The sequence below is a fragment of the Astatotilapia calliptera genome, chromosome 15 (assembly GCF_900246225.1).
Source record: "Astatotilapia calliptera chromosome 15, fAstCal1.2, whole genome shotgun sequence".
NCBI classification, from domain to species: domain Eukaryota; kingdom Metazoa; phylum Chordata; class Actinopteri; order Cichliformes; family Cichlidae; genus Astatotilapia; species Astatotilapia calliptera.
Window position 1 is genome coordinate 10,892,055 of NC_039316.1, and position 24,512 is coordinate 10,916,566.

The window sequence follows — 24,512 nt, forward strand, 5'->3', positions numbered from 1 at the left end:
TCTGGGCTCAAGCCCTCTGAGGAATCACATGACTTCCTGTTTCAAGACAAAAGGAAGGCGAGCTGCAGCTGCCTCAACTCTGACCTGGATTTACAGTTTCTACAAATACATATTTTCATTTCTGTCGTTTCTAACTGAAAACGTACAAAGTCTGTGATGAAATACCCCCAAAATCATGACTACTGAATTCAAAGGTAAAAAAAATAAACAAAATAACAACAACACAAAAATCCACAACTGGCATCAACTGTCTCTCACTTCGCACTTTGTGTCCTTGTGTAAAACCACAGTTTCCCCCCTTAATGTACTCCTTTCTCTTCTTTTCCGCTTTCATCACTTCCTGTGACAGAGATGCTGAAAAACCTGGTTTCTAGAGCAAAGCAGTTGTTCTATGACCACATAACACACTGCACCGGTCTCCGTAAGTGCACGGGTTTGCGTGACCGATAGAATTATGGCTGATTAAACATCACTGTTTGTGTGGATCACTGCAGTTGAGCTTGTGTGTGTGTGTGTGTGTATTTGAGCATGAGCAAACATGAGCTCAGAAGTTTTACGCAGGTCTGTTTGTGTAAGTGATGCAAGCGTCAGTTAAGCTTATTAATTATGAAAAGTAGCTCATGATAGCGTAAACGTGCACGTCCTCTTCACCGATGCACACTTGCACACACGTTTGTTTCTTATGCACATTATGTGCTGTTAGGTTTGCACATGACCCTACGGATCATATTGTGCAAGCCTTTTTTGCGTTTTGCACAGCTTATTTGTGGATTGACAATTTCATAGCGCTAAATCAAGAATGACATGTGAAATTCCTGATCTACCCGAAACAGTGAGTGGTGAAAAACGAAACACTCTGTACGTGTGTGCCTTTTTTTTTCTTTTTTTTAAAACTTTGACATAGGACATGAACTTAAAACCATAGCCACAGACGGGTGTAGTGAGTGTCATTCTCAGAAGCACAGTCTCTTCTGTGATTCTTATCTCCACCTCTGTTTCACATCTGCCTACAAGAAAAGCTCAGTTTTAGTTGTTTACGGGGCTCCTAATTACTGAAAAAATAAATAAATAAATCTTGCACAAGGCTGTCTGTTTTTCTTCTGTTAGACCTGTCTGGATTTTATTAAGACTTTCTGGTATGGAAGAGCTATGCTGTGCTTTTATGCAATATTAAAAAACACACAAAAGGAAGTGACAGGGAGTCTGGGGGAATGAGAGCAGACATGCTGAAAAGGTTATGAGCCAGACGGTGGTGAATTTTAAATTATGCATTTTTGTCCAAACGGACCAGTCACTCCAGTTTTTTTTAACACCTCATAGAAAGCACAGTGAAAAACAAGTCTTCACTATAAGGAAGACACTTCTGTCATGAAACAAGCAATAAGGCAAATTAAACTCCTTATTTAAGCTTCTCCTTTTTCGCTTTAGTGCCATGGTGACTGTAGTGGAATTTCATTAGCAGAGTTGAAGCAGACTGTATTGTTATCAGGTCTCAGTACTTATTTTGAGCCTAAGAGCAGCGTGAACTTAAATACCCTCTTTCTATATCTTACTATTTGAGGTACAAGTATGGGCGCATGGGTTATGTCGTCTGTCCTAGCTCTCTCACACGCTCATAGCTTTGTTTCCTGCTTCATGCATGGCAGTGCTCATTAGTCACAAGGTTTTCTGTGTCATATACACACATTCTATCTATCTATCTATCTATCTATCTATCTATCTATCTATCTATCTATCTATCTATCTATCTATCTATCTATCTATCTATCTATCTATCTATCTAATCAGTGTCCCTTCACATAACCCTCCCTTGATCCACATGCAGCACTTTGTATTAATGTTACTTCACTATTAATAGACCACTGATAATTGCACTGCTACCACTTCTGTCTTTTGCGAGTGTTTTTCATGCAGGGGTGACCAGCAAAAGAAAAACTTGCACTTTTCAGTCGTTGCTATGTCTAAGATCGGTTGTGAAAATGTGTGCAGCTTGCAGCCGTGACCTCAAGTGATTCTCACAGAAGCCGGTCTCATCTAAGCTGCTGATCCCATTTCCCATGGCATTAGTGACTCAGTGCACTTCTCCTGACCTCACCTGTTGTAAAAAAAAAACAAAAAACAAGAGACTACCTAGTGTGTCTAAGTGCCTAAAGTTTCTTACAGACTAAGCGGTTTGGCAGAGGATAAAAAAAAACGATGGAGGGAGGAATAGATGAGCAGAACAGTGTAGCCTAATCTCTTTAATCTACTGTACAGGCTCATGAATGAGTCTCTATCTTTTCCCTCAAACCCTCCTCCCGCTTTCATTTTCTTCGTTCTCATTATTTGTCCATCTTCTCCCTAACAGCTCCCCTTTTGTAATAATTTTTCCTCCCGTTTTGTTCCTTGTCCTCTCTCTCTTTAATGCTCTCTCGTTGCCAGTTTCTGTATTTTCCTGTCATCTCCCGCTTCTTTCTTCGCCTCTCTGAAAGGTCTTTTCTAAGTCAACTCTCACAACAAAAGCTGTATGGTGGCACTAGTTGGCTGTAGGCCAAAACTCTGCTCTTTGCCTCTTTCTCCATGTCTGTGTTGGTGAGCGGCCATCACTCAATCTGCTCTTCATACTCCCCCCTCTCCCAGCTCTCTCCTCCATCCACACCTCTCTTTTTGTTTTTCCTCCCACACGTTCGTCTCTCTGAGGAGGCAGAGTGGGTAGTAATTTCGGGATTTCAAATGTTCTCTTACACACCAACACACATGCACACTGCAAGGTGACTATGGAGCTGTAGGGCTCAGTGCTTCTGAAAGGGGTGTGTCTGGTAATCCTTTAGAGCTTGTGTGCGAAGGCCTTGTAAACCAGAGGGAAAAAAAGGAACAAGAAAGGAAGAGTGGAGAGAAAAAAAAGTGAGAGAGAAAGAAAGAGCTGACAGGCTTTTGAGCAGAGCAGGCCTCTTTCTATAAGGGGTTCAACACCACAACCTCCACATGATAAAAAAAAAAAGCACACGCACATATGGTTTAACAAACCACACTGACCTGAGAGTGTGTGACTCCTTCAAGGAGGACTCTAAATAACAGCACCTTAGAGCTGATTGACAGCGCTTTCACCCAAATGCAAACATGCACACAGTAATGAAAGGTTTGCTTAGGTTTGCTTACAAATGCTAGTCATGCAACAGGTCCACGGAGCTTCAGACAGCAACCGTGGAAGGGAGGAAGAAGTAAGAGACTAGAAGACTTGTAAAGTAGGGCAAAAAAAACCCAACAACCCCTAACCAAGAAAAAAGAAGTAAACAAGTGACGGGGGGAAAAAGTGGTTTTAGGTGTCTGCTGTGCAACGCCAAACCAAAATCCTTCGTGTGAGTTTTACCCATCTGAACCTACATGCTGACCTTGCAGCAGTAGCTGTGTTGTGGCACATGCAGTCAGCAGGCACCGGCAAGTGACAGAAATAAGCAGGGGAAAAAGGAAGTGGTGGCGTTGCACGAGTCAGTCGATCTGTCAATCGCTTGCCTGGTCACGAGACTGAGGAGGAAGCGAAGAGCTGAACTGGCTAGCGCCGTATCTCTCCATTGTATAATGTGTATGCATCTTTCTCATGCGTTAGTGCATATTTGCCTTTAGACATGTTTATGTTTCAAGGCGTGGTTGCGCGCAGTACATTGCAGGCTCTGTGGATGCACGTTTTTTTCTATCTGGACGCTGCCATACGCCGTCTACTTGGTGAGCAGTGGAGAGGTTAAAAATTTGAGGAGAGGTTAAGCATTTAAATGAGAAAATTTACATAATTTTCAAATCTGTCTGCACAGTGTAAACCTAGAGCGAAGACACAGTAAATCTCCCTGCCAGAACCTACTACTATTTATACTCTGATTAGTAAAAGAATATTTTCCACAAATCACGATTTATCAGTTTTTTCTAGGATTAAACAAACATGATACCAAACTGACTGCACTAAAAATGCTCTAGCTCTTGTTCATATTGAATGGACACACGCAAACCGTATCAGCCTTCTTAACTAGCTTTCTGCAATTATGAATTTTTAACAATGTAACAACTGCATAAGACATGAGACTGGAGTGTATTCACTGAAGGTCACAAAGATGTTACTGTATGCATTTCTAGTTGCATTTGTGTGTGACCAGTCTGCATTACCAGACACTGAGTAAGCCTGTCTTATATGTGTATTTGTCTGTGTGTGTGTGTGTGTGTGTGTGCATTTGCATCTTTTGTTGTTTTTTTTAGCTTAGTTTACACAGCGTGCCCTGGAGTAAAAAGCCCGCCGCCGTCTGGTGCGCTATTTCTCACTAAGTGGGTCAGTTGCTGGGTAAGTTGGGGGTAAAGTTCAGGTTAAAGTCAGCCTATGTATCTGTGCGTGTGCATGAAGTCGGGGCAGGGATGAGCCTCCGAGGTTGGGGCAGGGTGAGGAGATACGAAAGAAGAAAAAAATGAGAGCACCAAGATTTAAAAGAGGAAATAAGAGACGTCCAGACAGACAAGAATGTGCTTTACTTCGTGTGGGCAGGGCTGCATCTAAAATGCAAAGATATGGGGGAGTAATAATAAAAGAAAACGCAGACTTGTGTGAAAGGGTGAGATATGCAGATCGGGAGAGACAGACAGACATCGGAGGGGGTGGGCAGGGGCTGCAGAGAACACAAACTGCTGCAGGGTGCTTTTAATGTGAAGTAGGAGGGAGTAGTAAAGTGAAGTGTACAAGACTTTATTTTGTCTGCTTTTCACAGTCTGCTTGTCTGGGTTAGTCTACTATGGGCAACGCCTAGGGAGCACCACTTATGAGGGGGGGGGTGCTTGACTGTGTGTGTGTGGGAGCACTTAGGGGTAGAGTAAACACTGTAGAAGAATTTGGGTTAGCGTGAATTATTCACTGGTTCAGCTGAGTACAGAAGTGCCAGGCAGACTTCTCCTTGGGCGGCGCGCTCAACTTTAAAAGCTGTTATCGGATGTGAGGGGTAGCTGCTGGAAGATTGCTGCACAAATGAATGGGTTCGCTTTGTGCACAGTGTCACAACCCAGACGATTAGATAACCAAACAATCCTGTTTCTAAGTCATTTGTGGTCTGCGAACTCAGGATGTCCTGTGATCAGCCTCCGTGTGAAGAAGCAGTTGGGCAAAGCACGCACTTTGAAATAGTGTACCACCAATTCACAGCTGCAATCTCCCTTCTTTCATCATATTTATTTGTGACACTCTTCGCTCTCCTCCATCTCTTCCAACATTCAAACGGAGAGAGAAGAAACCACACTGTGGAGCTATATTTGCCAGCAGGTGCCTGTTTGTGTGTCTGTGTGTATTTGACTGCCTAACATGCTAACACACACTATTGCACTCACAGATGCAACAGGGCACCCCATGTTAATTCTCCCCCCAACCCCCACTCTCCCGCCTACGCTCTCCTATGCTCTGCTGCCTCCTTCCTTCACCTCGCTTCCTCTTTTACCTCCCTGTTTTATTCCCCCTTTCCTTGCTCGCCTCAAGTCTGGGTTTGAAAGTTGGAACGTGGCCAATTAACACAAGAGCCGGTTCACCAAACCCAGGCGGTGGAGGAGGGGAACACAGAGAGAGAAAAAGGCTCACATCACTACACACTGACCTACATACACTTCCACCCAGCTGATTGAATCCTACGTTGAAGCCCGCGGCCAATCACGAGTGGGGGTGGAGTGCCAGCCAGCCAATGGCATTGGCCACTCTTCGCAGAGCTCATGCACTGTCTCTATACAGTTTTCAGTAATCATACAGAGGCAGGGAAAATGAACAAGACGGAGGAAGAAAGGGTGACAGATGCGAGGCACTGAAAATGAGCAAAAGAAAGAGACAGAAGGGGGTGAGAGTGTGGCTGATACTGAGAGGCAAACGTGGCTCAAACGGGCAAAAATTTCACACTTGCTCTCAGCCTCAGTGTCCCATGGTGCAGCAGCCACTGACAGATGAAGTGTAATACTGGCTAATGCTAAAGAGTGGATTAATGGCCCATATTTGTCCTCGCTCCATTCCCGGTCCAAGGCCCAGCCTAACCTTTTCAGAGCCACACCTCTTAATCTCAAATAGTCCCCAAACATGCCAATGAGTTACGTAAAAATATGAAAAATTCCAGAATTTTTTGCTGAATTTTGCCAAACGATTACTCTCCTTGCATGAACATCGGTGAAAACCCTTCGATAAACACTAAAAGTCCTGAATTCCACACCTTCTGTCGGTTTGTGGTTTTGCTGTCACACCAGTGCAACCAGCAGTTACGCACCTCATGATTACATTATCTACTAAACCTCATAATCCCATGATGACCATGAAAGCTGAATTAGATCACTTGTCTGAGTGATTAATCTCTTAAAAAAAAAAAAAAAAAAAAAACCTGCACATCGACAACGACTCTTTGCCAATACGGAAAGACAAATGAGATCCGACTCAGTGTAGATGAATTACAAAAAGAAAAAACGAGCAGCCTGAAGTCTGACGTGCTGATAAACCTTAGCAATGTGTGCATGTCACTTCCACAGACATACACTTGTGATAGCATGATGCCATCGCGGAGAGGGTTAGGGCATCTCTGGCAGTGATCAACATGGAAAGTTCAATCTGCAGCCAATTGACTCTAAAACAAAAACTTACATAACTGTTAAGGCTTTGTTTACATGGAAAAGAGATAGGACAAAATAGAAATCCACTATTCTATTCTATTCTATTCTATTCTACTCTGTCGCCGTTTTGCTGTGGTGGCAAAAATAAAGGAAGAAGAGGAAAAAAGGGTGTCACAATCACAACAAAAAAACGCATAGAAGAGCAAACTGAAGGAAAAAGAGGGGGCAGTGGGGAGGCGCAGAGAGACATCATGAGGCACACTAACCCATATTTGAAGAGATTGAGGCGCATATAGCACCATACAACAGAGCCAACACTCTGAAAATGGATTACGAGCCTCCCGTTTTGTTTTTTCTTTCCACGCTGGGTGGTGGAGCCTGCCAGCAGAGATGGCCCTTCATGAATAATGCAAACATTGACTCATGTGGTCATATGAAAATGGATTCCTTGCCAATATTGACCAGTCGGAAAAAAAAAAGGAGAGAGCAAGAGACAGAGAAGCACTCAACTCGCTAAGCTCTCTCCAGAGTGAGGGGGGTCCGAGATAATTAAACTGTACTGTCAAAGTGAAGAGGGGTGGAGGGTTGGTGTGACCCTCCAGTCTGAACGCTGCACCGTGGCAGAGCACTCTCGTGGTGAGAGGAGGGTGTGGAGCCATTTGGAGGCATATCGCGGCATTCGGGGTGGACTGCTCACAGCGTCCGAAGCTTGTCCGCTTCACTTTTTGTGCTTTTTAAAAATCTGTGCAAATTAAGTGTTTTATTTCCGATGTGACACTTTTTCTTGTGCCTGCCTCATCTAGAGTTGGCTTTTTTCCTTCATTTTCTATAATATCATTTGACAACCAATGAAGAGCAAAAGGGATGGAATATTGCTCTCACTGCAAGTTCTACTGCAGCTGTTATTATTGAAGGCTCTGCCTTCCCTGCAAAGAACACAACTTGAGATTAAAGAATCACTGATGCTTTAATTCTGAAAGGACGGGAACCCTGATTTTCACATGCAAAATGCTGTCCTACACTTCTTAACACCTAGTGAAGTGGGAACTACCACAAAAGGTGGTTTTAGAGTGCTTCGGCAGGTGTTTTTTTATGTGTGTGGACAGATTTCGTCAAGTCAAAACCACAATCACATCAAAAGTGATCAGGTTAGACTCACGAAACTTTACAGATTTGTAGTAGAGATCAAAACTAAGGCCGAGTTTAAATATTGGTTTGGTTATTTTGGAATATTTTCTTTAACTCCTCATATGAGGTAGTTTTGTGTATCCCTTAATTTGCCTTGGTTACAGTTGCCTATAGTGTGTAAAGTATCTTAAATACATAACAGGGTCGGACTGCACACTCGCTCCAGCCAAATCATGATTTCCAATACTGTACGTACCCATCTCCCCGTCACCTCCATCAACATGTTGAGGGATTGACAGAAGAGGAGGAGAAAAGCAGAAGGCGAGGGGCCCACTTTCTTTTTCTCAGCTCTTGCTCTCTTTTTTAAAAAAAAAGGGTGACCTGAAGGCTTCTTCCAGAAAGGAAAGCATGTGTGCGGGGAAAGTGAAGATTTCTCTGGGGGAAAATGTACAACAACTGCTGAGGCCAGGGCTTTCCCCGGTATTAGCTTAGGCTTCCCTGCACACACATGCTGATATAGACATATATATTCATAGCGAGAACAGAGCCTTCCCTATATCAGGGCTCCTACACATTCAAAGGCTGGGAGCAGAATATGGAAATAAGAAATGTGCACTTCAGAGTGTCTCCTTGAGTTGGTCCTATTTGAAGTATATATAAGGATTTATTCTGTATTTCTACCAGTGCATGCTTTCCTCCTAAGTATCCATGTGTGTTTTGTGTCTATCCTTGCCACGGAGCCATTTTGAGACCCTCCAGGTATTGAGGTCAGTGTCTCTGGATATCAGTTACTCTCCTCAGCAGCACCAAGGGAACTGAGTGATTGATGGGCAGATGGCTAGCTGGTTTGGATGAAGGTCACTCTGGGAACAGAGTGATGATATACAAGCAAAAGGTAATCACAGATACCCATAATGCCTAAAATCATACTGCCACACAGAGTGAGGATGAAGGAAGAGATGAGGGAGAGAGTAACAGAGAGGGAGGCTCTGTGTCTGGGTAAAGCGGTATCCGATGTGCCTTGGGGTTTTGGGGCGATTTCATGCCCCCATAAGCAATGAGAAGCAGAAACACAGACAGACAGACACACACACACACACACACATGCGCTTCTGAGGATTCTCTCTGCCCAGCTATCCACTTTGGATGAAAAAAGCATGGCACATGGTGAGAATTGGAGAGGTTGAGCAGAACTAAGATATGCCAAAAGAGTAATTCAATTGGATTTTAATTTCTCCAGCACCAAATGACAACAGCAGTTGCCTCAAGGTGCTTTATACTGAAAGGTAAAGACCCTACAATAACACAGAGAAAACCCCAACAATCAAACAACCTCCTTTGAGCAAGCACTTGGTGACAGTGGGAAGGAAAAACTCCCTTAATATGCTACGCCATATGCTAACAGATGTAACAAAGTGCTCTAACAATGCATTAATCATTCTATTTTCAGTGTTATCAGTTTCAGAATGAAGTTTCGGTGTATATTTCTTAGAAAGCAGTCAAGTCTTTTTGAGCTTTGAGCACAGAAACGAATACCCTGATTCTCTTACAATCAATCATGAGCATGTATAATTTTTACATTACATTTGCAAATCTTTCATAGCAATGGCCACTAAATCAGATATGTGCAGACCAAAGTTACCTTGCATTCCTGCATTTTAGGAGCAGAATGCCTTGCAAAAACAGATTTACAAAGAGTGCTCTGTTTGCATATAAGCAAGGTTAAGGACGAACGCAGTCTGTGTGACCATAAATCAAACAGGGCTTCACTAACTGTCATACATAGGTCATATATGTGCAGAACGTAGAGAACTACATTATCATTGGGTCATAAGCTAAACCACGCTCTTATAGAGCATGGTGACAAAAAGATGCAGTGTCGTTCAGTGCTCTGTTCAGGAATATTTGCACAGTAGTAGTTGTGAGTTTTTCATCTCTTATTCTTAATCTCTTATCCTCAATGTACCATCTATGTTTCAGGCCTCTGCAACAAATTCAACACTTACATGTTAAATTTCAGCAAAGCTAAATATGAGGGAGAAACTGGAGGAGCATTGCTCGTTTCAAAGTAGGTTTTGTAGGTGAGCAGTTCAACGGCAGAGTTTCACTGAGAGTTACTGGTCCCATCAGTTTGACCTTTCTCTTTATCAGGTAAAGATAGATCCACCCCCGTTTAATATAGCATCTAATAAACACTAATGCAAGATTTTTACCTTCAACCTTAAAAGGGCTGAATTCATTTGCAACACTTCGGGAAGCGCTTCAACTTTGAGATCGTGTTCCTTAATTAAAAGTTATTCAGCTGAAGGTCAAGTCACTTTTTGCTTTGTCAGCAAGCTGTTTCGTGCTTATCAGATCTACCCATATCTTATGTGTCTGTGTTCTGTTCTGCTGAACCTTATCAAGCTCCTAACCTCCCCCCATTCTCTCTTGTAAAACCCAGGTGTGCAAACAGAGAGGTTTACCTAGGTCTCATAAATGATAACAGATAAGAGGAGGGAAGAAATAATAAGGAAGGAGCCAAGCTCCACAGTGACCTTGTAATCTCCCTTCCTTTTAACGTGGATCTTTTCTTCTTACTCAAGGTAATTTATTGATTTATCCTCTAATCAGCAAATATATGATTAAACTGATTTGGTTGCTGTCACTATAAAGACTTGCGTTATATATGGCATCTACTTTGCAATTCTGTAAATATGGATGGCCAGATCAGTCCCATTACAGGTACAGATACTCATTGGGGAAACAGTGTTAAATTATTGAGCTGTACTTCTCTTTGAAAAGCAAAGAACCTCAAGCAGAGAAATACAATTATGAAATAATTCTTCGATTGAAGTGTTTTAGTGAATGACATCATGAAATGCCAGATAGATTGGATGTGATATAATCACCAGTTGCTAAGGAAAAATGTAATCCAAACTTGTTGGCAATGATTCCTGGACATTTCTGGCTCTCACTGGATGAAATCAGTTGCTGCACATTGCTAGTGATCACATGCCTGCAAAACCTCACTATGTAAGGCAACATCAGGATGTTCATTTATTCCTAACTGTGAAGAAAGTGATTTTGAGCAGAAAGTATAACTTGTTATGTACTTGTACCTAAAATTGTTAATCCTTAAACAATACAATAAAAAGAGTGAAGCTTTTCTGTTATCCCCTCCTATCATTAAACCACAATAAACCTCAAATTATTACAAACTCACAAACAGAAATTGTTGGCAAGCAAAATGGGAAACGTCTCCACACTGCTGACGCTTTGTATTAGCTCCCTAAATGCTATAATGGCAATCGTCCTAGCAAAACTTAATGTCATGAATCGCTGTGCGGCAGGCAGGAGTTGGACCCAAAATGCAGGACTCACAGACTCGGGGAGGTGAACTCAAAACACAGCTTTATTTGCTGGTAGAACAAACATACAAACTAGACTAAACTGGGAAACCATAAACTAAGAACTCACAGGGAGACACAGGGAGATCCACACACAGCATGAGGGACGACGTCACGCCGAACAGAGGGAGACGCAGACAGAAATACACAGAGGGTTAACGAGGAAAGTGGGAACACACGGGGAACACAGGTGACACTGATAATCATAACGAGACAGGGCGGGGTGAACTGAACATGACATGTACGGGCGTGAGAGTCACAAAGTAAACAGGAAGTGCACAGAGGTTCAGACAGGAGGAGAGAGAGCACGGGGAAAACACAGACATAACGGGCTGTGGAAACATGAAACAACCACAAAGGGAGACGAGGGCTCATAAATACACAGGGCACACAGGGGGGGGAGAGAGAGCACGGGGAGAACTTGGACATAATGGGCAGGGGAAACATGGAATAAAACATAAGGAGAGACGAGGGCTCACAGATACACAGAGGGGCACACAGGGGGTAAAAGCCATGAAGGGAAAACACTTAGGGAACAACACAACAGGGCAACTCAGAAAACATGGCCTAAATAAGGAACAAAATACAAACATACAAGAAAACTAAGAACACTGGGCCAACATGGCCCAGGACCATGACACATAAGGATCTGCTGGTTAAGTGCCGCTTACATATGATGCAGTAAATGGAGAACAGCACCAGACTGGATTTAATAAATGACACAGACCCCCAATCCAGTTATCTCAGTTAGTAGCGAATCAATAGCATGCAAGTAAGATTGTCATTAAGGCCCCAAGCTAGCATTAGCATGCTAATACATACCAATAGCAAGTGGTTTAGCAGGTACAATGGTTACCTCATTAACATACACAAATTTGTTAATTAGCACTAAACACAAAATGAAGTCTAAAGTAACGGGAATGTCATTATTGTTGAAGAGACATGTTAAGACTCATAATGACCCTAGCGAAAAGCTAGGGAACCACTGAAGTGATTAGCTTGAAACCCATGATGTTCACACACACACACACACACACACACACACACACACACACACACACACACACACACACACACACACACACACACCAATAAAGGAGCAGAGAATGAGATATTAGACAGGAAAACTGAAAACCAAAGTGTGAGGTATGAAGCACATATGACCAAACCAACAAATGAGAGGTGGTGAGTGGCTTCAGTGGCTTACAGATTCAGTTTTGCACCGCTTGTGCACCGCCCCAAAGCAGATGGATTCCAGTTAGTAAAGAGTGCCTCGAAGAAAAATGTCTAATTGAAATTCTATCCCTTGTGTGTTTCTCTCTGCCCTCGCAGTTAGCCTCTCATGCAACCAGGGAAGGGGGGGGGTTCAGACATCTGATACTAGTGAAAAACATAAATGACACAAGACAAACAAACGTGTTTGTGTAAAATGTTTAAACATGTCCAGATGCATAAATGTAAAGAACTGAATACAAAGAGACACACACTCTTTGATGTAACCTCAGCTGCTGCCATCAGCCTTGTCTTTCTGTGTCAGTGGCTGAAGCAGGCTCAACAATGGCTCGCTTTCATCCCACAGTAACATATCCACACACACATACGCACAACCTCTGAAGTGCTGGGCCATTGTTGTGACTTCATGACAAAGATTGAGACCCTGGGGCCCACTGGAGCCCGAACTGCTAACCACTCGCATCTTAGTTGGTACATATAGCGCACACACACAATAAGGGACCATATTTTGTGTGGGGAAATTGCTCTAGGGACATTATGGGAACTATTATTGTATCCCTAGAAAGAACTGAAAACATCATTCCCTAATTTTAATGATGCATAGAGGATGTGGAACATTGGAGCCCAGCATGTGTACAGCAAGACATCCCAGGCTGTGTAATTCATACCAGAAACTGAGACGCTTTGCATGTGTGACTTCAACCTATAGAGTTACACAGAGACAAAAGAATGCTGTGTGTCTGCACAGAAAGCCTGTGGGTTGAACAGGTGGCTGGCAGGATGGCTGCTTGATGCCACTCTCAGGCTTTGTTTATCAAATCTGGGTTATCAAGTCTCTGTGGTTGGAAAGCCTCCACAGCATGTGAAACTGCACCCTGGCCGGACCAAATGTCAGCACACTTTCTCACTATGAGAACTGTTTTCATTACTGTTTGATGCTGTAGTCACACTGAGTAAAACAGTCGCTGGAGACTGCGGCACAAACAAAATTATTACGATGATGTGATGTGATGACCTCTGAAATCGCTGTGGACAAAGTCTGCGTCCTCTCGCAGTCAGCTGCCATCTTCACAGCGACATCGGTGCCTCAAGATGGCGATAAAACAGCAAGAAGGCAGAGTCAGTCTGCTATCGCTTTGCAGAGGACAAGTTGGCAATCAAATGCAACCTGTGATACGTCTCGTCTTGGGACCCTTGCTTTTATGTAGGAATATAACCGGAATACAACCAGTCGTCAATTAGTTGACCAGTTGGTCACCGCAACTACTTGCAATGAGTGTACAACAGCAAATATCCAATGCAGTAACCGGGCAATCCCTTTACTAGCTGCTCAGAGGTTGATGTTTTTACTCTGGTGTGACTGAGACATAATATACGGATTCTTTAGGTGGAAATAGTTAAATTTAGTGGTTATGCTGAGCTTTCACTGGAATAAATTACTTTTTTATTTAAATAACATTATTAGTGATTTTTTTTAACATCAGACAGGATGTTTTATCATAATTCAAAAAAGCAAAAACGCTAAAATTGTACAGACGTACTCCAAAATGTTACAAATTTACTTCAAGCAACCAACCATCTCATAGCTAATCCATAACAGGTTGCTTTACACTGACATAAACCGTTAGTGATTTCTACTCTAAATACAAGTTGAACAGGTTATTAGACAACAAAGAGATTTGCTGGATGTGTCAAATCGGAATTCAGTTACTTCGTGGGCACTAGCGCTGAATATTGTTAGTGTACTTTGATCAGTTCAGAGTCTTCCGAGTGGAAAGTACCTGAACTATTTTCTTCTATGGTTATGACAGACACTGAGCTAATATATCACACCACTGAGAGCTAGTCATAATCACTTTGTCTTATTCTGTGACTCACACTTTTGCAAACATGTGATACATGCTCGTAGACACCTAGATACACACACAAACAAATACACACAGGTGGGGCACCTGAATGTAGCTTGATTGTGGCTTCCAAAACACTTAATCTAAGGTAATCCAGGTTTAATCTGCTGTTATCACTCTTACTGACACAGAGGGGTATGAGTTGTGGCTTCTTTCTTCTCTCTTTCTTTCTTCTTCTTCTTCTTCTCGCTCCTCTGCCACAGAAAGCTTTATTGTACTCAATTAAATGTTAATCAGAAACAGTAGCTCATCCTGTCCTTTACAGACTTGATGATGCCAGATAGGTGGAGCGGTGTGATTGAAAGAGACAAGCTCAGAAGAAAACTAATTAAAGTTTAAAAGCCACATTGGAGAGCCACGTTCAGAAATGATAACTTCAAACACGCCTCAGGCAGATATCTGTTGAGAGAGCGCGGGTGCGGGTAGCCTTACCTGCTAGACACACATTGCTGTTTATAGTACCCCTCCCCACATACACATCTAAAAATACATAAAAAGTCAACACATAAGCCACTGTGTGTTTATTAGTAGATGTTGGTGTGCAGGATGGTGAAGGGAGTCGATTATAGAGGAGGAGGAGGCGACGAGAGAGAAGGGGCCCTCTTTAGCAATGTGGTTATCAGAGAAACTGAAATGTAACGCCACAGCGGGAGGTACATGCATGCTGACTCTGCATGTGTGTGTGTGCGTGTGTGTAAGCAATGTGTTCACTAGGTCACCTTGTTATCAGCTGTCACCCAAACTGCGAGTCTTACCCCCCACCTGAAAGACAAGTTGTCGGGTGCTATGGAGACAGATAAATAAACCCCACCCCTTGCCCTGTTGGTATGCAGGCCTTTAAGCATGCACGCACGCAAATGAACGCACGCGCACGCCTACAGCAGCTGGGCTGATAGCAGCCCTTTGGATAGTCATTAGCTATATTCTTGACTGCCCAGCAAGACTTCCTTTGCTCCACTGTTCATTTCCTGTTTTCTAGAAACAAAATATTTCCTTTCTTGTATTCAAGCCCATTGTTTTGCATGCTGTGTTCATATATAAATCAACTGGATTACAACTGATTGAGGAGGAAGTCATATTTTGATGCACATCACTTCAAGACATTTGGAAAATAATTTTATTCACCAAAACTGATGATACATGTAAGCAGTAAATACACAGGTTGGGCCAGCTGCTAATGAGCTTATTTAGAAAGAGCAAACTGGGCTAAAGGGGATGTATAATTGCTGTTTTCCTCCGTGTCTTATTTCTTTTTACAGAGCCAGACAGACGGTGTGTCTCAGAGCGGCATGTGCATTTTCCAGACTAGCGTTTCTGGATTCTATCTTGAACCTTCCTGCTCAGACTCTGACCTAGAAAAGTGCTTTGGTTAACCTTTCCCTCGGGAGGTTGAAGGCAAGGGTCAATTACAGAACAGTAGGGCTGGAGCAGGAAGACAAGTAATGACATGCTTTCAAACTTACTGTACGAGATTTAACTGAGGCCGTTCAGGTAAAAACTAATGTTTAACCACCAGATAAACCACTGCAGAGTCAGGTTTTGTTCCTAGATGTTAAAATACCTGCATATGTGGACATTTTTGATTTCTTTTTCTTGGAACTTTCTTTATTTAGCAGCTGGCGAAGACTCTTGCAACTTCAGCTGTGCACTTTGCTGCAGTTATCTGGCTGAAACACCAGTTTTGTGCACTAACAGTTGGAAAAAGATCAGTGTAATCTGATGTCGTATAAACTGCTGAGCAAATGTTTTGCAGCATGAGGGTTCCGCGATAGCAGCGTCACAAATGTGATTCAACAGGCTCTGGAAAGAACCTGCAACACGATAGCTGCAGTTTTATAAAGCGACGAAGAACTTAAAATAATCCTCTGGGAAAATTCCACCTGTGATTGTTAGCACGCCGGCTGTGGGAAATAACTGTGTTATAACTGTAACACAGCCAGTAATAATCAACAACACTAACGAAAAATGAGGTCTCTTAAAAGCGTTTGAGGGAACAGCTAAAAATGAGGATAAATGTGCTCATATGCAATCTTAACAAAAGCTAGATAAGATAAATTGATACCATTCTGTTGCCTGTAGAGTAAATATGCAGTTGAACCAGGGGCCCATTAGTTGAGCTAAGCATAAACACCAGCATCAGTGGGAAAACAGCTGTCCTTGCTCTGTCCAACGGGAACAGAACCCACTCACCACCTTGTCTGAAGTCCATTAATTAAATATATGTTTGTGTAATCCTGTTCAAAAGCTGAGGAAACACCCAATTTTTTGTTGTGTTGAGATATAGTGGAGGTCTGGACACAGATACTGACAGAGACTCTCAGCACGTTGACGTTAATGGGCTTGGACACACGGACTGTATATAAAAGATGGACATAGCAGCCATGACATCACCTCTTGGACCGTTTTTCAGACTGGCTGCAAGCAAGGATGGATCTGACTGAGAGGACGGGGGATGCTTCACACATATACAACAGCAAACTCTCAATCACAACCGAGTTCTGCTCCAAATCACAACTTTTTTCTCATCCTTTTAGGGTTTAACTGGGACTATAGTTTAAAGGTCTGCACACAAAAGGCTAGGCAAATATAGTGCCAGTCAAAAGATGTTGGGGTGATGGTAGTCAACATATCACCCACCCCTAGAGTAATTTTATACCAATGTGTGGTGCCCTTGGTGTGATGCCAAACAGCATTGTACCTGCAATGTCCGCTAGTCGTGCACCTCTTAATATTTGTAACCTGGATTTTTGAACTGCTGCTGCCACAGCTGGCTTGAAGACTCAGGTGTCGGTTTTTACCCCTGTTTTATTGATATATATCAGTACAGAAGTTTCAAAAAACCTTTGAGTATAAATGGATGTGGCTGTGTGATCGCATTACATCTGGCACGTGAAGCAACCAAACCGGCAGGTACACTGGAGCCTTAATCCCTTACTGCATGAGGTAAAATGCTGAGTCAAACCAAGCCCTCATCTTGAACCTGCAATTCGTGTGTAGGACACATGTGTTTGTATTTTAGATGTTATCAATAACTGGGCATGTGCAGGCATGTGTCTGTTTAACACATGCAAAACACATAACACACACACTATGACCGGTCTGCTTCCAAAATCCAAGCCTTGTCAAAACACAGCTGGGCTCCACTGAGGTTTTAGGACTATTCATTCGTATTATAAAACCTTGAGTGTCTCAAAAACAGAGTTGCGTTACAATAATGGCCACCAAAAAAATAAATAAAAAATACTCCCTTGATATTGCCTTGACTCCTTCTTGTCTTTTTTCCTTAATGAGAGGAGAGGACCGAGATTTATCTCCATTCATTAGAGCCCACAACAGATCTCAAGAGTTGCGCTTCAGAGGAGCAGCGGCAAGCTACAGGGGAATGGCTTGTTTTTGCTCACCACGGTGTTTTACATCCAGACAAATGAGGGAGCTGGCAGGAAAATAATGAGGGATGGAGTGAGAGTGAGAAAAGGAGAGCGGACTAAAGAAGAGGAGTTCAAGCAATGAAGGAGAGACTGAAATGGTGAGAGAGGGTTCGCCTTTAGCCAAGAACAGGCCCTTAAAAATTAATATGGTGATCTGAATTCATCCCAAGTGCACTGAATAATTGAGAAGTGTCTTTGAGGAGAACAGATCGTTCTGAGGGTGACATGGGTGGTGAGGATCCAGAAAATTAAGAGAAAAAGAGAGAAAGAAATCAGAAAGTGTGCTTTTTTATTGTCCAGCCTCCTTAATGTTCACACAAAGCTCTCCGGGGACTTCAAAATGTGCTTCTTTCTGTGTGTTTCATAGGCCTAATTATGACAGAAAATCTGAAGAAGAATACAGGTTTTAATGCAGAGTCAGATGGATAGACAGATAAGGTAATGAAAAAGAAAGAAAAGCAGATGCTGGCACTTGTTGACGTACAAGCGGCCAAAAGTATTTGGACAACTTTGTTATCTTACATCTGTGAGTTTTTAATTATTGTTTCCTTGTTCCACTGAAAGGGGAATCCGAATGCTTCGGCACACAAATGAATACAAGACTATAATAGCGCATAACCTTGCAACATAGTTTGGGAAACACCCTTTCCTGCCAAACCACGTCTTTAAATCTGCAAGTGCAGATATTTTTGCGAGTACAGTGTCAGAAAACATCTGCATTTGGAACAGCTGAAAATGACAAATACAGAGTGAGTAAACCAAAATATAAAAGTTGTACAGCTAAGCAATGCCCTCAGGCTCACTACACTCTCTCTGTAAGCCAATGGGGGCTCCTATTTTGCATTGTTTTCTTGAGGTAGCTGATTATGGCCTCTTTAAAATAACACGTTTGGAAACTGACTTTACACTGACTCCAAGCCAGGTGTCATCACCCATCCCCTCCCACCATCTCACCCATGAGCTTATATGGATTGATTTCCCAGTTGGTCTTGCAGCATAATTTCTCCCTATGACTTATGCAGAAATTGCATATGGATATGATTTTGATTTGTCTGCATACTTTTGTCCCTTTAGAATGATTTTCAGATGCACATCTAGATGGGAAAAAGCTGCTTGGGCCTTTTAAAGAAGATGTTCCCATAGATTGGAATGGAACTGGATTGGAAATGGAACTGGAACAGAACCTGGGGGTTTCCTGCACACCGAGGTTGACTGCTCTGGAAGACGCTATTCACACTTGAGGGGGAGCCTGAAGCTGGTGTGTTCCTACAACCCATTGTCCCTTTCGTCTTACGCCCTTCCTTGGGGAATCACAGCCAGAGGGCAGTTGTAATACCCCAATTTAGAGCAAAGCTTGTTAATTTACCCCCTCCTCTCGTCCCCTCCTCTTACTGTCTCTCCCCCCCCCCCCCCCCCCCCTTTTTTTTTTGCTTCACTTCCTTCACATTGGTAATTTCCCAGCTCCATCTGAGAGGACTTCAGATTGTGCTCCACATACATACAGACACATACACACACCACCCATTTCTCCTGTCTAATCTTTTTTGGTATTCTCCTTCAGTATTATGAGAGTTTCTTTAATATCCCGTCATCAACCTCAAAGAGTGCTTAAAGCTGAGGTAGGCCACATGTTTTTCCTCTGGCTGGACAAAAGAAATCCTTAATAATACAACTGTAATTTAAGTGGTCTGGGAGGGAACTAGACTCGTTTGCCTCCCTTGGACTCTGGTTTTAGGCTTTAGAAAATCCAGCCCTATTACGAGAGACTGGTCAATCACGTCTTTTCAGAACAGATCAGGTGAGTAGTCATATAAAAGGTGAAATAAAAATAACAATTTTACTATGGCATGCAGGGTTTCAGCTCATATCAAGAACTATTTTCACTATTTTCTGGTGTTTTATTTGATTTGCTGTTTCTAGAATTCGATCTGCACTCAAGCTGGGCTCCTATCACCCAAATAAATCTCATCCAACACTGGAATAATGAGCAAGGAATGAAAAGTGAAGAAAGCTGTATTTTCCCCCTACTTCCCTTTTTCTCCACCTTGTCCCGCTGTAATAGAAACAATAAATAATTTCGGCTCCAAAGAATCAACTGTTTCGGAGTGCCTGGATAATCAAACACAGGTTTTTGTAACTCTCTTTTCCGCACAAAATCAGATGGTCTAATATGTAACGGTTAGGTCCGGAGCCTGTTTCTATCCCTGCGTGTGTGACTGTTGCAGTTGTTCTGTAGATGAACCTGTTTTCTTTTCTCTTTGTAGAGTGAGAATCAGATAAGGTGCCTTTAACTCATGTGGTTGTGACTCAGTGTTCTGCGGTTTCAGCTGAACGTGAAGTCTCTCCAAGTATCCATCAATTATCCAAGGACTTTAATATTTGTTTAAAGTGTGTTGCAACCATAAGGATCTTAAAGACTAACATAATTTAATCAATAAAATTAATTTCAGATCCCTGTATTAATTTACAACTCCTGAACTGTTTCGATAAGCCCGAACATGACCAGACAAATGCACTAGATATGTCTCAGCATGTCCGTGTGGAAATGTCTGGTCTAACCCTATTTAAAAAAAACACACACAGACAAGAGCTTAAGCAATCAGCTTTATATCAGATGGTGATAACCGTACTTTATGTGCAGTGTAGCTGTTACAACCTCTTAACCTTAATTACCAATGTGACATAACTAGGGCTTGGCCTGTGACGGGCAGCCATTGGGAACAGGGAGCCTATTACAACGAGGTTAAGTAACACTGGAGCACAAAGTTCACTGCAGCTCAGAATACTTGCGTGTACTTGCACAGAAATACACACAGGTGCACCTAATCTTTCGTTTATGCAAACAACACGCACACACACACAAACCCAGTGTTATGCATGTGCATGCATGTGTGCTATTTTGAGATTCACTCCCCCGCCATACCAAAGCTTTTTAACACACATTTCAGCAACTCTGAACCAGACCACCCCCACCACCACCACGACAGAAACCTTGCTGAGAAACTGCAAAATATACTGGTTCAGTCCAAAAAGTTAGGTGTATTTGGTCTAGCACACTCAGGAAAAATGCTCATTGGATTCTGCTTCTGAGGGCAAAAAGACTAGTATAGAATTTTTGATAAGAATAAAGAAAAGATAAAGTTTTTCTTTTAACTTAGGAAATGAACACTTGTTTTCAGTGTCTAAGAACAAGTTAATGACAAATGGTACATGTTTCAGGAAAAGAACATCCAGTTTCCGTACCCGATTAAAGACAATCTAAGGTAATAAAAGCGTTATTGTTGGCTATCTGCTTTTACTGAGGCTGATGGTTAACTGAGAAAGACATGGAGCACAATGTTGTAGGTGGGAACCTGGAGAGAGACCTCAGGAGGATTACTAGGATTTGCTCAGCAAATCTCCTCAACAAAGGTGCCCTGGGTGCATGAAACTGTAGGTGTTCAAACCTCTGTGTGGAGGTGAAACCTAAGAGCAAAGGAAAGGGACTCTGAGGTCCCCATGCAGAGGCAGTCCTCTGAAAACTGGGCTCTGCAGGCTGTCTTTAGTTTCATGGGCTTTTCACTAAAGCCTTAGTACAGCTTGGGACATGCTCAGGCCTTAATGCTGAGAAGCCTGCTCATTATTTCAGAGCTGTAGAAGTGTCATCCTTTAAAAATCCAGTGTTATTGAATCACAGATTATTTCAACACAGATTTCAATAAAGATTTGGTGAATCCCTGCAACATGTTTAACTTTTTTTTCTCCAGTTTGAGACGTTTTGTATAACACTTTGAATAACTAGATTCCTCTATGAAGGAAAATGATCCCAGCTGTGGATGTACACCTAATGAACTTGTGGCTTTGATAAACATCACCACCCTGCAGATGGTATTTTACATCCCTAAACGCCACTGGAAGTAAAGCCCAAGATCAGCTGGAATGAATAGCCTGTATTTGTGTAGCACTTTCCTAGTCCCTAAGGACCCCAAAGCGCTTTACACATTCAGTCATCCACCCATTCTCACACACTGGTGATGGCAGCTACATTGTAGCCACAGCCACCCTGGGGCGCACTGACAGAGGCGAGGCTGCCGAACACTGGCGCCACCGGGCCCTCTGACCACCACCAGTAGGCAACGGGTGAAGTGTCTCGCCCAAGGACACAACGACCGAGACTGTCCAAGCCGGGGCTCGAACCGGCAACCTTCCGATTACAAAACTCTCTGTTCTTGAAGTCTGGAAACCTGCAAGCACAAACCACTTTATCTAATTTACTACCACCGCTCCAGCACCAAAACACATTAAATGGAAAGTTTTCCTCAGCATCACACATGTAAACAAACCAGCACGCACAAGAATATGTTTCTGGTTAGTCAGTTGGCAAGTATCCTGAAGATTCCTGATCCAGACTTCTAATTTCTGTGTTTACCTTTGCTCAGGCTAAAAACAAATCCAATCTGATTCACAAAAGATGTTTTTTGGAAACCTCAAGGCACTCTTCCTAATGGCCTCAATAAACGTTGCTCACTGCTCATTTCCTAGAATCTCAAAGGATGTGATGGGTAGCATGACGCCGAGAGACACACTGGCCACTTGAATGAAATATGCCTGGTTAAAATAAACTGCACTACTCTGTATCACAGATCTGTGATAGAAAAAGACGTCAAAACTCTGTTACAGCTAAAAGCAGCTAGAGTCTGCCTGTCTTATTCAACAAAAAGAAGAAAGAAGAAGGCATAGGCTGTGAGCCCCGGCCAAGATTTACTGACAGGACATGTGTAACACTAAACCTCTGACAGCTTGGCCCTCATGCCCGAAATTCCAGGAGTAACAGCCCTGCATGGTGACGGTGAACTCGGCCTTGATGAGGCTACACCCCGAACCATATCACATAAGAAAACTTGAGAAGGCCTGACAAAATATGGGCCCCCAAAGGACCGATCCTTCAGCTTATGGTGGGTGTTAATCTCTGCCCTTTGACCTTTTGTACTTCCCTCCAACGCCCTCTCTTTTTTCACAGTCCCCATATGCCTTTTCAGTCACCAGATCGATGCATAACAGCTCGCCCAAACTCAGGGCAGATCTTATGTAATTCCCCCATGGTAGGATCAGCAACCTTGGCAGTTGCCTACCTGACCCAGGAGACGGGCAGATCCCTGCCAAGGTTTACATAACAAATAGCAAACAGGGCAATGCCTCTGTGGTTACAATAACATAATGGAAATGTGTCTCATATATATATATATATTTTATCCAAGTGACTATCAAAGTGTCATTCTAGTATCGCAACCACAGAAAGACTGAATGGTTTCACTGAACCAACCACAGTGAGGTTTCATTGCAGAGGTTAGTCATAAAAGGAAGGCCTCGGGATTCAAATGTTTCCACTGAGCACTAGTGTTAAATTGTTATGTTTACATTCAGCTCCTTGGCCAACCGGATTAGCTGCTGTTCAGTAACCGTCTTATATAACTGCATCATTCTTTGAAAGTCTTATGTAGCACCGCTTTACTCAAAATATGCCACTGTGTTTCCAGACAAACTGGTTCAAGTGTTCGTTTGCTCCATTTCCAGCCATCAAAGAAATATCACGGATCAGGAACTTGGAATTTTTCCAAGTCTTATAATGTTTTTTTGGAATAAGCTCCTCCTGTCACATTTTGTTACATTTAGAAGATAATTATGTAAAGGATTTACCAATCCTCATGCTGATTAAAGAGATTCGTGATCTTAAATGGCCTTAAAAAAAACCTGTGTTTTCTTACTGCTCTGTAATTTTTTCCATTAGCATGATAATGAGAGGTGTAATGAGTGCCAGACTTCCCAAATAAATAGAAGCTGAAAGGGGGGGGGGGGGGGGGGGAATCTACAGTCTTGGCATAATTGAGTGCATGTGAGTGTCTGTTTGTGAGTGTACGTCAGTGGGTTTGCAAGCCACATGCTTTTTGTTTTTGTTTTGATGGAGGAAGGGGGGGGGGGGGGGGGGCTGGTGGGCTGGATGGTGGGAAGACTCTTACCTTCCATCCTGCGGAGCTGTTGCTGTCGCCTTTGTCTTTGAAGTAAGGGATGGATCTCACCATCCACTCATAAATCTGGGACAGTGTCAGTCTCTTTTCTGGCGAGCTCTCAATGGCTTTGGTTATCAGGTCGGCGTAGGAGAGATTCCCCCAGGCGTTACGGCGAGATGATGTTTTCCTTGGGGTCTGCACGGCAGACAAGCTGCTGGGGTTCAGAGCGCCAGGGGTGGCCGTCGGGGAGTGTGTGGAGAGCGGGGAGCCACTGCTCTCCTGGCCGGGTGAGGAGAGCGCTCCATCGGCAATGGGACTGTTGCTACTCTGATCTTCTGCCGCCGCGCCAGAGCCATTGACACTGATGGCAGCCGCGGTGGCACTGTCCTCTTCGTCATCCTCTTCCTCGGGTATAATATCTGTGTCATTGCTCTCCGGCTTCACCGCGCTCGAGTCCGGTCGCGGCAGAGGCCAGGTGCAAGACCTTGGCCGCTTTTGGGGCTCAAAGTCCGGGTCTATAGCCACTTCCAGGTCCTTGAGTGTGTCGGGGAGCGGAGCCTCAGCCATTCTCTCCGGCTCCAATCACAATCTCGCCCCCGCTGCCAGATAATAAAGTTAAAGGACAAGAAATGGAGAGCTGTCAAAGTCGCATCCCATGAATGCGCGCTCCCGTCCTTTGTTGCTAATTCTATAGCAGGTAAGTCCCGAGAAAAACTTCAGTTATTCACGCCTGGGAAGGACAGGAAGAAAAACAAGAATCAAACCCAAAGCACTTGGTTATAGAAAAGCAAAAAAGCATAAACGACAACAACAACAAAAAAAAAGCCGAGTCTACAAAACACAGTGCTAAATGTGTCA

The 24,512-nt window shown here is 43.1% G+C and overlaps 1 protein-coding gene across 1 annotated transcript in view; it reads right to left on the reverse strand.

Annotated features, from left to right (window-relative positions):
* Positions 1 to 24,512, reverse strand: part of foxo3b (forkhead box O3b) — a 44,202-nt gene that overhangs the window by 19,190 nt on the left and 500 nt on the right. Inside the window, exon 2 of the mRNA XM_026194144.1 lies at positions 23,664 to 24,384. Coding sequence (XP_026049929.1) covers positions 23,664 to 24,221 — 558 coding nt within the window. The 5' untranslated portion in view covers positions 24,222 to 24,384. The remainder of the gene's footprint in view (positions 1 to 23,663; positions 24,385 to 24,512) is intronic.